The following is a 14,169-nucleotide window of genomic DNA, read 5'->3' as shown; positions in this document are numbered from 1 at the left end:
ATACATGTACTTCATGTGCCTGTGCCAGCTAACGCGCATTAGTATTTCATGCGCCTGTGTAATATTGGTACTTCTGTTGTGTGTTGCTTAATAAATAGTTTGTTCAAGAAGCCGATTCGTAGATTGTTTCTGTGGCCTTCACAGGCCTACATGGGAACATAACAGGGGTCAGGATCTAGCCTCTTGCTAGGTGTCCTATGGAGGGGCTTAGGATCAAAACACTTGCTGCAGTACCGGGTGTCATTTGAGCAGGCAGGTTAGAGTGCCCTTTGGAGGGGGTCAAGGTATGTGACTTGGATGTCTTGATTATATAGTTTTATAGATCAACGAAGTTCCTTGAAAGTTGTATGGAAATCCAACCCAATCCAGGCTATTTAAAAATGTCATTGTATTTTATTGTATTCACTCAAGCTCTTACACAATGTATTAATCTCATGATCTGTTTCCATAAACGAACATGCTAAAACACGATCATAGAAGAGGCAACCAAACATCCCATATATAAGACTAAGACCAGTCGCCTTTTTGAATCATCACTGACTATAACAAGCGAATACAACAGTTATATTAGGGCCAATTAGACGGCAGGAGAAAAAACAGATTCATATCGGAACCGGATGCGATCGGATCAAACCACGCTCAGGTCTCAAAAATTGCCTGCAATTAGACAATCAGCGCAACCCGGTCTCATCTGAATGTATATATTTCTGTAGATGTGGAACTCTCCAATACCTGTTGCTTGTGGATGTGTAAAAAAACGTTAGTGCGCATGCACCCAGGTAAAATGAATCCGGATTCGGTTTTCATTTGGGTTTATACAGTACTTTTGATCCGGATGCATCTAGATTAAAAGTACCTCGATCGATGTTTTTTTTCAATTCCGGATGGGACCACACTGATCCTGATTTTTGCATTTAGACGAGAAAAATTTACACCATATTCGGGTTGTCGTCTGTACGTCAAAGCGGCCCTATTATTGTCTTTACTGTCTTCACCTAACCTGTATTTTCACACAACATTTCTGCCCAGCGATCAAACACCGCAATGTATTTATCAATCTTGGACATATCAACCTGTGCACCACTCGAGTTTTCCTGCTCTACCGTAACATGCCCTGCTTGAGACATGTCATCGTATGACTCACTTTTCACACTCGCCTGCTCTAAAGGAGATATGTCACAAGCTTCATTTTTTACATTGACCTGATCTATAGGAGATGTGTCACATATTTCACTTTTGCAATTGGCCAACTTTACAGGAGAAATGTCACATGGTTCGGTTTTGATATCAACCTGCTCAATAGGAGACAAGTTATCTGGCTCACTTAACACCTTGGCCTGTTCTAACAGAGACATATCACCTGGCTCACCTTTGACATTAGCCTGATCTGTAGGATACATGTCACATGATCCAACTACCTGTAAGACATAACCTTGTTCTAGAAGAGACATGTCACATGGCTCACTTTTGATATTGATCTGTTCTATAGGAGACATGTCAGTTGGTTCGCTTTTAACATTGGTCTGTTCTATAGGTGACATATCAGATTGACATAGTCCTCCTATAAAAAAGTCAAACTGTGTAGGTGGCAGGGTAAAGGCCCCACTTTTGACATTTCTCTCCCCTTTAACATGAACAGCACGAATGTCTAGTTCAGCTCTGGACTGCCCTGTAGCAGATGTGTGAGCTGGTTCAACTCTTCCATCAGACTGGTCGGCAGCAAACGTGTCAATGAGTTCACTTTTAACATTTCCCAGTTGATTAGAATGATGATCAATCGAATCTCGTTTCACAGCCAGCCGCAAAACTTGACATTCCTCAGTTTTGGCAGTACCCAGATCAACAGTTTCATTTCCATTGATAGCAGACATTTTTGCAGCTGCGTCCTTGATATCCATGTCAGAACACCCGACTGCAGCAGGCAACATCGCTACCTTACTCACAGCCTCACTGCTGATCAAACATTCATTCGACGCAAAATATGCAGCTTTTGGGTTTTGTACATTTAGAGAATTATTGCTATCTAAATGACTGGTTAGTTCTGCTGCAGGTTCATTTTCAACAACAGTTTGCTCACGACGAGAACATGGGCAAGACCTTTTCATAGCTTTGCCACTTTTTGACTTGAACCGTTTGTCCTTGCCAAGACTTTCAATAGACACATTCAAAGACTTGTGATCAGTATCATTGTAGCAGCCCTCATGTTTTTGTGAGTCAGAATCGCTCTTGAAGGATTTATGACAATATTTACAGTTGAAGTAAAGTTGGAATGGTTTGTCACCTGCATGAACACGACTATGTCCGACAAGAGCCAACTTTGAGACAAATTTTTTATCACATTGTACACACCTGAATGGCTCTTCTCCTGCGTGACTACATTCATGAGTCAATAGACTTGCCTTCTCTGAAAACGATTTCTCACAATATTTACATCTGAATGGCTTTCCTCTTGTGTGAATACGTTCATGAGTCAATAAATTCAACTTCCTTGAAAACACTTTCTCACAGTATTTGCATTGGAATGGTTTTTTTCCTGTGTGAATGCGTTCATGAGTCAATAGATTTGACTTGAACCGTTTGTCCTTGCCAAGACTTTCAATAGACACATTCAAAGACTTGTGATCAGTATCATTGTAGCAGCCCTCATGTTTTTGTGAGTCAGAATCGCTCTTGAAGGATTTATGACAATATTTACAGTTGAAGTAAAGTTGGAATGGTTTGTCACCTGCATGAACACGACTATGTCCGACAAGAGCCAACTTTGAGACAAATTTTTTATCACATTGTACACACCTGAATGGCTCTTCTCCTGCGTGACTACATTCATGAGTCAATAGACTTGCCTTCTCTGAAAACGATTTCTCACAATATTTACATCTGAATGGCTTTCCTCTTGTGTGAATACGTTCATGAGTCAATAAATTCAACTTCCTTGAAAACACTTTCTCACAGTATTTGCATTGGAATGGTTTTTTTCCTGTGTGAATGCGTTCATGAGTCAATAGATTTCCCCTACATGAAAATAATTTTTCACAGTATTTGCACTGGAATGGTTTTTCTCCTGTGTGAATGCGAATATGTCTTTCAAGCGCTTGCTTGGTTACTAACGATTTCTCACACTGTACACATCTGAATAATTTTTTTTTTCCTGTGTGACTACGTTCATGAGTCAATAAAGACACCTTCCATGAAAACACTTTCTCACAGTATTTGCATCGGAATGGTTTTTCTCCTGTGTGAATGCGTTCATGAGCCAATAGATTTCCCTGCCGTGAAAATGATTTCTCACAATATTTGCACTGGAATGGCTTTTCTCCTGTGTGAATGCGTTCATGAGTCAATAGATTTCCCTTATGTGAAAATGATTTCTCACAATATTTGCACTGGAATGGTTTTTCTCCTGTGTGAATGTGTTCATGAGTCAATAGATTTCCCCGAAGTGAAAATGATTTCTCACAATATTTGCACTGGAATGGTTTTTCTCCTGTGTGAATGTGTTCATGAGTCAATAGATTTCCCCTACATGAAAATAATTTTTCACAGTATTTGCACTGGAATAGTTTTTCTCCTGTATGAATGCGAATATGTTTTTCAAGCGCTTGCTTGGTTACTAATGATTTCTCACACTGTACACATCTGAATAATTTTTTTCCTGTGTGAATACGTTCATGAGTCAATAGACTTGCCTTCGCTGAAAACGATTTCTCACAATATTTACATCTGAATAATTTTTTTTTCCTGTGTGAATACATTCATGAGTCAATAAAGACACCTTCCATGAAAACACTTTCTCACAGTATTTGCATCGGAATGGTTTTTCTCCTGTGTGAATGCGTTCATGAGTCAATAGATTTCCCTTACGTGAAAATGATTTCTCACAATATTTGCACTGGAATGGTTTTTCTTCTGTGTGAATGTGTTCATGAGTCAATAGATTTCCCTTAAGTGAAAATGATTTCTCACAATATTTGCACTGGAATAGTTTTTCTCCTGTGTGAATACGAATATGTCTTACAAGTACTTGCTTGGATATAAATGATTTCTCACACTGAACACATCTGTATAATTCTCCTCCTGTGTGAATACTTTCATGAGTTAAAAGAGTCTCCATACCTGAAAATGATTTCTCACAATATTTGCACTAGAATGGGTTTTCACCTGTGTGAATACGTTCAGGAATCAATAAAGTCACCTTCCATGAAAACACTTTCTCACAGTATTTGCATTGGAATGGTTTTTCTCCTGTGTGAATATGTTCATGAGTCAATAGACGTTCCTTCCGTGAAAATGATTTCTCACAATATTTACATTGGAATGGTTTTTCTCCTGTGTGAATATGTTCATGAATCAATAGATGTCCCTTCCATGAAAATTATTTCTCACAATTTTTGCATTTGAATCGTTTTTCACTGCATGAATACAAATATGATCAACAAGCCTACGCTTATTTGAAAATGATTTCTCACAATGCACACAAGTGAAGGATGATTTTGGTGCCATCCTGGCGCTTTGCAAGTCATTGTAGCCGCAATATTCAGGCCAATACAAAGTCGGCGTCTTTTAGCAATTTAACACAGATCCTGGATTGAAATATAACTGTCATTGCTCAGTAAGGACACCTGGCGATGATGTTTAATGTTTACGAACCTAACCGGTTAAAATTAATCTATGGCTACTGAAATTCCACGTGCTGCCAACGTGGCATCTAAAGTGTCCTCCAATGCTTTATTCGTTCCACGGACTCTGTCAATCACCTTCTTTGCCGATTCAAAATATTCCACTACTCGATCATCCGTCCAACCAACTTGTCACGGAGATTGTACAGTTTATCTGCTAACTTTACCAATTTCGCGATTAGTTTTCTCAGGTTATTGCTCTTGTTTTGGTAGTGATTTTTCATCAGTGACCTCTGCTACGACACCTACAATGTATGAATGAAAAGGAATCAGATTATGAATGGTGTCAGGGAGTGGAAACTAGATTATGAATGCTGTTAGGGAGCAGGAATCAGTATATGAATAGTGTGAGGGAGTGGGAATCAGATCAGGCATGGTGTCAGGTTGTTGGAATCAAATTATAAATGGTGTGAGGGAGTGGGAGTCAGATCAGCATGGTGTCAGGGTGTGGGAATCAGATTATTAATGGTGTCAGGATGACGGATTCAGATTATGAATGGTGTCAGGGGCTGGGAATCAGATTGTGACTTGTGTACATTTGAATCAGATAATTTATCATACTTTAAATGAACTGATCCGTCAGACATGCTATGAAAACCATTGAATTTTACCATAAAAGGTACATGCAAACTGCTTCAAAACCATCGAAAGTGTCCTCAAGGACATTGCATTAAAATACATACCTAATAAAAGTGTCTGTAATAGTTGTTGTCTAGACCGCTATAAAAATACTATAAATACCGGGGTAGAAATTCGTCAATTAAAGGCATATTTACTGCCCTAAGGCATCGTGTATTTAACTGCATTTTTTTTTTCCTGGACCACCAGTTAAAGAACGCATTAGACCTTTAAAAAACCAGTCTCAGCTGGTTGAGATTATCCTTTGCCTCATTCCATGAAATTATACTTTTAGAGGGATACACCATTCGTGTTCAATGTATTTACTGGTGGTTCAGGAAAAAAGAATACACAATCGATGCAGTGGTGCAGTTAGAATGCAGGCCAATTTGTGGAAACATGCCATTCATGGTAATTTATATCCCATGCTGGCGGTCATTGAAATCCAGGGCATGAACTGACGAATGGTCAGATGTCTGACATTATTTGAAATTTCACAAACTGTTCCAATTTTCTGCAAACAGGTACCGATAGATACTGTAAAGCTAGAAATTTTAGTACTACAACGGTATTTTCGCTAATAGAGGGTCAAACACCAAATTAAATCTCATGAAAATTTCCTCTCCAATAATGCATTAACCTTCAAGTTATGATATCCAACGCTGAATTCAATACTTGTGAATACTGAAAAAGTCAAAATCGCTAACATTTAAAATCGTGAAAATTTCCAGGTTTACAGTATTGAAGGTAACTGCAGTGTGCCTTGTTCAAAAATAGTATTCTCATTTATGCATAACAGTTGAGTTGAGTTGAAGCTAGGCCTACAGTAACCAACCTTGGCTGGCGATTCCAAGGTCATGTTTTGAGAAATCTTTCGAGATGACTTAGGCCTAGTAATCGTTGTGGCAAATGTGGCAACGGAGACTGCACATGGAGGCCTACACCGGGATGCCTTCTAATGACTAATCTATTCTTTTAGTTACATGTTTTGTCAGTGGCCTGTGTATTTGTCAGTCTATGGGGTGGGGGTGGGGGTGGGGGGTTGGGGATGGGAGGCTATAATCTTGAGCTCTTATGACTTATTTCCACGTGGTGAAGCCTTCATAGTAATAGTGCATCAGGTCAACATGCCATTTGCACATGTGACTGTTCGCAAAAGCAGCCTTAGCAGGATTTCGTGTAGCCATGGAGTATACCTCCATGCATGGAGGCATCTTAATAATACCTCCATGCTCCATGGTGTAGCCTACCAACCTATCTCGAGCCAATTGGGTATCAAATCAAACCAAGAATGTTGCAATTTTTCTGGGACACCCGTTGGCCGTTCGTTAGCCAAGTTTCGAAGTATGAAGTTACCAATAGGATGGTTGATATATGGAGTAGCGTCTTAATCTTTACTACGCTGGTCTTTAAGTTTGATCGCTACGAAATTGGCACATTTTATAAGCAAATCAGAATTGATCATGACGTAGTTGACTAATTGGTTCGCAGATGGCGCTTTAGAACTACCGTAAGGGTTTTGGGAAGTGATGAACCGGTCTGAGTTCTTGTTGGCCAAGACACTTTACTGTATTTTCTTTGGGCCACACAGAGACCGCGCAACAAGCTCAAGTGATATTTGGTCTCACAAAGTCGAGAAGTTCGATAAACCTACCCGGAGTAAATCGTTGAAGGGGTTAGGAGGTAGCCACTGGCTGCCTGGTAGCGCCAACGGAATGCGCTCTTCGGAAGGGTCAAGGACAGGTGAATTGCTGTCTCTCAGAGTGTGCTTTGAAAGGGCAGGAGCAAGACACTGGCTGCCTCGCATGGTGGTCTTTGGAGGGGTCAGGAGCAAGCCACGTGCTGGCTGCCTTCTAGAGTGTCCTTCGGAGGGGTCAGGAGAAAGCCATTGGCTGCCTAGTTACAGAGTGCCCTTTGGCGGGTCAAGGACAAGTGAATAGCAGCCTCACAGAGTGTGCTTTGAAAGTGGTCAATGGCAAAGCCACTTGCTGCCTTACAAAGTGGTCTTTGGAGGGGTCAGGAGGGCTGGCTTAAGGATTGTCCTTCGTTGGGGGTCACGAGAACCCACTCCTGGTGGAGTGGGTCATTGGAGAGGCAAACTTCTTGCTGCCTTCTACAGTGCCCTTCGAAAGGGTCAGGAGCTAGCCTCTTGCGGGCTCAGGATCAAAACACTTGCTGCAGTACAGGGTGTCCTTTGAGCAAGTAGGTTACAGAGTTCCCTTCGGAGGGGGTCAAGACATGTTACTTGGCAGGCTTGTTAATATAGTTTATAGATCAATAAGTTCCTTGAAAGTTGTATTGAAATCCATCCCAATCCAGGCTATTTACAAATTTTATTGTATTCACTCAAGCTCATAATCTTACACAAAGTATTAATCTCATGATCTGTTTTCATACATACACGAACATGCTAAAAAATCGATTTAGAAGAGGAAACCAAACATTCCATTCATAAGACTAAAACCGGTCGCCTTTTTGAATTAGGAAATGCACCAAATAGCTCACTTTTGACATTTGCCTGCTCAAAAGGAGACATGTTACTTATCTCACTTAACACAGTTGCCTGTTCTAACAAAGACATGTAAAAAGGCTTTCTTTCGACATCACCTTGTTCGGTAGGAAACATGTCACAGGGTCTAACTACATGTATGATATAACCCTGCTCTTGAAGAGAAATGTCACATTGCTCACTTTTGACACTGGTCTGTTCTTTCGGAGATATATTACATGGCAAGTTGAAGGCCCCACTATGGACAATTCTCTCCTCTGCAACATGAACAGAATGTATGTCTAGTTCAGCTCTGGACTGCCCGACAGCAGATGTGTGAGCTGGTTCAACTCTTCCATCAGACTGGTCGGCAGTAAACATGTCAATGAGTCCACTCAATGGGTTTTGGTTGGTTAGTTGGTTTGCCACCAGTAAAAAAGGTTACATATTGCCTTCTCGCTAGACATACGGCAGTAAGAAAGTAAAAACATTGTCTCAGAGGCAAAATCTGGCTGGTGCTTTCAATAGTGGTAACACAATTGAATCAACCACATAGTTTCGATGGCGTGGCACACTGATCCTCTGATACGCATCCAGAGCATCATGTGATGTAAACTATATAACACCTCTTGAAAAGAAATCCTTTTTTTAGATATAACGGATCCCTGTATCCATCCACGCCACTTTAAAGTCACAACACACATTGATGATACAGTTCCTGGATTATTATCACAGATCGATTCCAGTCAATCATTGTTGACGTTGGACCCAAGTGTCATAGTCTGTTTTACTTCTTTCTCTCAAAGGGATCTGTCCACACTTTCATACCTGAAATATATTTTGAAAAGAAATGATTGCAAAATATACTTATAAGGAAAGTCCATAGCGGTGTGACAACAGTTCTTTGTTGATTTCTCTAGGCTGAGTTGTTCAAAACAACGTTAGCTTTAACAGAGTCTTAACGTGAACATTTTAATGGGTTTAATTGAAAGAGATAACATCCTTGAGGATACTAAACGTAATCGTTAGGGATAACGTGACTTTTGTACTTTTGAACAACCGGGCCCATCTTTACACTAAATGTGGATTACACACAAGCCAACCTAATTAGTACCTAAAAGGATTCTTTCGTATTTAATTGTGTGTCAGGAAAAAGACATGCAGCTATCATGCATGCAAATCAACTGAAACTCTATACATGCTGTGTGGACGCTATTCGGCCAGTTGATTGGTGCCAGAATAAAAGGCCTACATGTATGGCTTCATTGCCATACAGCGTCTATTAGTGCATACACAGTCTCTGGGGATGACATCTTTCCATCGTGAATAAATCCATTCATTGCCACAACTCGTACCATTCTGTCTAAACTACTAATAATATAATGATTTCATAATGGGACTGGTAACTTTACCTCCAGGCTGTATCTTTTCTCTCTCTATTCCAGCTCTTGTTTCTTTCTGTATGGCTTCTGTAATGAAAGAGAACTGTCATGCCTCTTGGTAAGTTACGACAATGTTTCAAAGAAAAGAACATCATAGTCAATTTATTTGCCTTGAATGGTAAGTTATGACAGACATCTTTTTTAAGGAATTAGACTACCCTAGATGTGGCACACTAGGAGTAAGTGAGTGACTTCCTACTACTTCAACGTGACAGTCAAATCTTTTTGACATGCTGGACACGTTGTTTCATGGGCTTGTGAGGATTTTTTTGCTCACTGTTGGTTATTTGTTAGTAGAAAAAAACCTCCATTTTTTTCTTAGTTCACTCAACAAAACACATATGCCAAGCCATGATGTCCGTTCTGCATTCACTGCAGTGGGTCACCTCTAGAGGCAACAACAGTCTGGCTATACACTTTACCAAACCTCACCCCAAAACAATAGAAACCTGCGAAAATAAATTTCGGCCATTGAGATATGAGAAAAGATATTTTGAATGCTTTTGGTGATGATTTGAATCATAGGCCCCTGAATGCTAATTAGCGGGATTATCGGGCTAAACAATGGGATTAGCTAGGAAATAATATATAGGGAGTTAAAAAACTAAAGGTAGGCAAGCGAGGACCAGATTTGAAGCGAGAGACACCTCCACTTCAGACCTCTCGTACGACCAGAAAACGCCGAGAAACGGAATATTTTTTGCTCACCACACCATCTATAACACTCCAATTTTTAATTCCATGCCTTCTGTCAGCCATCAATCGCATATTAACAACATTGTCGGCATCGTTTAATGGTGGTAAGAGCGAATAAATTCAGAAAACTCTCCGCCCGCCATCCCCCTTCCTTGGTAACCTAATGAATATGAACTCGCTGTGAATGGAATCCCGCACGCTGATTGGCTAGAAATAAACACATAATTCTGCCAGGTTGCCGTTTACAAGCGAAAAGCCAATCAGAGCGCAGGATTCCCTTCACTGCGGCGCGATGCTGGCGTCATTTTGATTAGGTTACCAAGGAGGGGGATGGTGGGCGGGGAGTTTTCTGAATTTATTCGCTCTTACCACCATTAAACGATGCCGACAATGTTGTTAATATGCGATTGATGGCTGACAGAAGGCATAGGATTAAAAATTGGAGTGTTATAGATGGCGTGGTGAGCAAAAAATATTCCGTTTCTTGGCGTTTTCTGGTCGTACGAGAGGTCCGAAGTGGAGGTGTCTCTCGCTTCAAATCTGGTCCTCGCTTGCCTACCTTTAGTTTTTTAACTCCCTATATATTATTTCCCAGCTGATCCCATTGTTTATTAGCCCGATAATCCCGCTAATTAGCATTCAGGGGCCTATGTTTGAACATGACTTTTATATCATAAACTTACACTGCCTGTGAAAAGGCCTTTTCAAAATGGCTGAAATTCATTTTCGCGTACGGTCTATTCAAGACACATGATCTGAAACACTAACTCGGCAACTGTACACACACGCCGTGACACGTCAATGACATGACATGACCAGGGATGTGACACTGGTGACGAGTCTTTGAAGACGTCCTTTGGCTTAGCTAAAGAAATGTTGTATATTATGACATGTATGACATGCACTGCAGCATTGAAGGTCAAGTCATCTATTCTCGGACAAATATTTTCTAACATGCAAAGAGCGTGCAAACTCATCCGACAATAGAACGTCGAACTTACGCCACTTTTCCGGGTGCATCATCGGATCAATTATAGTGGGATACACCGCAGCACCGATTAGGCCGACAAGTCCCCCAATAAATGCAGCATATCGCCAGCCACGCAAGACAGGAGTATACCCAAAGTCCTTCATTTTGCAGTTTTTGTTCCTTATGAAATAATCGACTTCACGTAGCCGCCATGTTGTTTGGAATCGAAATTCCCTTTCGGTGACGTCATTTTCAGTATGAGTAGGCTTCCCCAAATCAGTTCGGGAATTTATTGAAATCGGATACACTTCCAATAGGCCTGCATTATAACAGTGGTATCATACATGTACGAATATTCGAATTCTGATATATATCGGCCAAGTTCCGACAAAATCGCGCTAAAAATGTACTTGCTGACGGCTTCTCGAGGACAGATTGATCACAACCTGACCACTGCATGGAAGCACCACTAGGCTTCCCTCTTGAGGAGGAGTTATCGTACAACCTAACAAAACTTTCCTTTCTGAAACAGAATCAACCTTACCATTCAGGACGCAATCAAGCTTCAATAATAGGGCCGATTCACAATCTTTAGACATCATCTTGCTTCCCTGACCAAGCCCCTAAAGACAGAATCCCAAAATTACCAAGGCTCAGGTGCAACCAAGATTCCTTGGGCCAAATTATCCCCTCATTTACCCTACAATACACTACAAATACCTTACAGTACCTTAGCAAAGGGTAATATTTTTTAGTTGGGTAATCGCCAAGTATCAAGTATGCAGTATGCAGCCAGACATCCTCTCTGGGATAAAATCGCATCCTGACATCGACCACCAAACTGACCATCCAGGACGCAATCCGTTTGCTCTCGAGGTCAGAATCACCGCTGTCGGCGCATTCAGGCGTCTCACTAGAGGGCCATTTCAAAACCTGAGCACCCGGGACATAATTAGACGCCCCTCTTGAGAACAACATCAAACACCACCCCGAACGCAGTCAGGCTTTCCTCTCGTGGAAAGAATCACGTCCGACCACCCAAGACGCAGGACTTTTTTCAGGCTTTTTAAAATTTGAATTGAAATTTCATTTGTATACCGCAAAATCCAAAATGAATTTGTTCTAATGCGGTGCTTCAAAATATCGTCGAAAAGCCCACGCCTGATCATGAAAATTGCAACAGTCATAGCCTTTTGAATATCATGACCGAGTTCGTTCCAAAGTCTGGTCGCCTGTACAAGGAAGCTCGATCCTGCCTCCGTACGTCTCCAGGCGTTACCTCGGGATCGTCAGGAGACAGTTGTCTTCACACCCAGGGATCGCCCGGGGTCGAACGATGGGACTTGAGAAGCTCAGATATATATGAAAGCAGGGGCAAGTCCGTTCCTTTCTGGACATGACAGCTAGTTGATTGCACTAGAAGTGTTGTCGCTTCTTGCGTACGAAGTTTTCGCATGTTTCGGATTTGAAATTTTGCACACTGGACTACCTTGTTAGCATGTGGGACCATTGACAGTGTTTGATCAAACACGACTCCTAAATTTCTCACTGGGTCAGGTGACAGACTGACCTTGACACCAGCGACCGCCAAGGTTGGATATTGAGTGAGTTAAGGGTTCTCTGAGACCCAAACAGCTTGATCTCCGTCTGGTCTTGGTTGGATTTCCTTTCAGTTTGATTACAATCAGCCAGTCCTGAACAGAGGCAAGACTGTCCTCGAGTTTTAAAATTTGTAACGTGCGGCTGAACTTATTTGAAGGGCGACATATAGCACACCGATGACGCGGATTAGCACCTTGGTCTCTCAAATGTCCTAGTAGAATGATGTAGGCTATATAAGAAATAGAAAAGGGCCAAAAGCATACCTTGTGGTACACCACAAGAAAGCTCCGGTGCTGAAACCTTTTCGCTATTTATCTGGATTTTTGCCATCTTTCCTCTCGAAGACAGAATCACCACCTGACAACCCAGGACGCAACAAAGCTTCCTCTCGAGGACAGGAATCATAGCCATGTACCCCGGTCCCTTGACCACTGGCACTGGATGCATCATGGACAAAATCACAACCTTGAAATAGCCACAAACAAAAGCATTGATCGTCTGCCGGTTTTGTTGGGACATTGCTTTCTCTGATGTGATTGAAGGGTTGATGGTTGAAGGGATGCCCAGGGGTGGGTTCAGAATTAGGAAGGTGGTGGTGCACCTTTTATAAAAAAGGCACTACTTTGCGAGCATCTGATCGGGGCCCTCCCCCAAGAAAATTAGAAAATTAAAGTGCATAGATGCGTTTTCCTGGCATCTGGAAATGAGATACCATGTATATCCTAGTTGCAAAAAAGAAGGTTTTTTTACTGAAAACTCTTGTGTTACCAACATTTTATTTGACCACATGTGATGAAATTTTTTTGACAAAACGTTCGAAATTCTTCCAAGCTTTCGCTTTCGAGTAGGCATTTTGGATTTTACGCATATGTGGCGCCATGCTTACATCATTATTTAAGAAAGGCAGTGGTTACGGTTAATTTTTGGAACTAGATTTTTCCCGCTGTGTGAAATACTTGTCAGGATGCAAGCCGAGTGGCATAATTGCATGTGTGTTTCCAGCAACAGGACGGCAAAACATACCGTTTTTAGAATGACGCAACTTCTGCAAAAAGGGCACTTTGCTTGCAGGACCCCCTGCACCCCCCCCCCCTCCCCCGGATCCGCCCCTGATGCCTGGACACTTGATGAAATGTGCAGCTTTCTCACCTGGTCATAATGGGATGCCGAATGGTTTACGCATCTTGTCATACAGGGTGTCAGCTATCCGAGTGCAATGTCCAACGCCTAGGATCTCGCGTGTAGCTGGAGATTATGCTTATTGAAATGCGGTAGTTGGCCGCTGAGGCTGACGAACTGAACTCACATTTACTTTCAGAGGGATGGGCTTCACGGTGTCTGATCAAAACAAAATTATATATCATTCGTATGCGATTTAGCGCATTAACCAATCTGGCGTGGGTATTACTTTTTGCAGCTGTTCAGGCAGGCGGCTGGGGTAACATCATATTATGTAACCACCCGTCTTCCGTTGCAATTTCCCAGATTGACTGCGAATACCACAACCAGATTTATACATGAGCGATGTCTCGATGTATTATGTAAAAGAATTTTGTCTCTGATCGAACACCGAGGACTTGTCGATCAAGATAATCGATCATTGGCAGTTAACCAGGTTTTCCCCCAAATAGAGGTTAAATATTTGCACACGGCCGAAGAAAATTCGAACACGGGTGG

The 14,169-nt window shown here is 41.6% G+C and overlaps 1 protein-coding gene across 4 annotated transcripts; it reads right to left on the bottom strand.

The window, feature by feature from the left end:
* Positions 1 to 391: 391 nt before the first annotated feature.
* LOC135493158 (zinc finger protein 271-like) lies at positions 392 to 6,759 on the bottom strand. Of its 4 annotated transcripts, XM_064780159.1 has the most exons (3): positions 6,651 to 6,756; positions 5,360 to 5,407; positions 392 to 4,921 (listed from the first exon to the last, which is right to left on the bottom strand). In XM_064780159.1, the coding sequence occupies exon 3, from the start codon at positions 3,750 to 3,752 to the stop codon at positions 996 to 998; it is 2,757 nt and encodes a 918-aa protein (XP_064636229.1). In that variant the 5' UTR covers positions 3,753 to 4,921; positions 5,360 to 5,407; positions 6,651 to 6,756; the 3' UTR covers positions 392 to 995. The 4 variants fall into 4 exon arrangements, with proteins under 4 accessions (XP_064636229.1, XP_064636227.1, XP_064636228.1 ...); XM_064780157.1 differs by lacking the exon at positions 5,360 to 5,407 and having other exon boundaries at positions 6,549 to 6,759; XM_064780158.1 differs by lacking the exon at positions 5,360 to 5,407.
* Between the last annotated feature and the right edge of the window lie 7,410 nt (positions 6,760 to 14,169).

This window comes from Lineus longissimus, chromosome 9 (assembly GCF_910592395.1).
Source record: "Lineus longissimus chromosome 9, tnLinLong1.2, whole genome shotgun sequence".
Taxonomy (NCBI): domain Eukaryota; kingdom Metazoa; phylum Nemertea; class Pilidiophora; order Heteronemertea; family Lineidae; genus Lineus; species Lineus longissimus.
The sequence above is the reverse complement of the archived record's forward strand: the minus strand, read 5'-3'. Positions and strand labels throughout refer to the sequence as shown.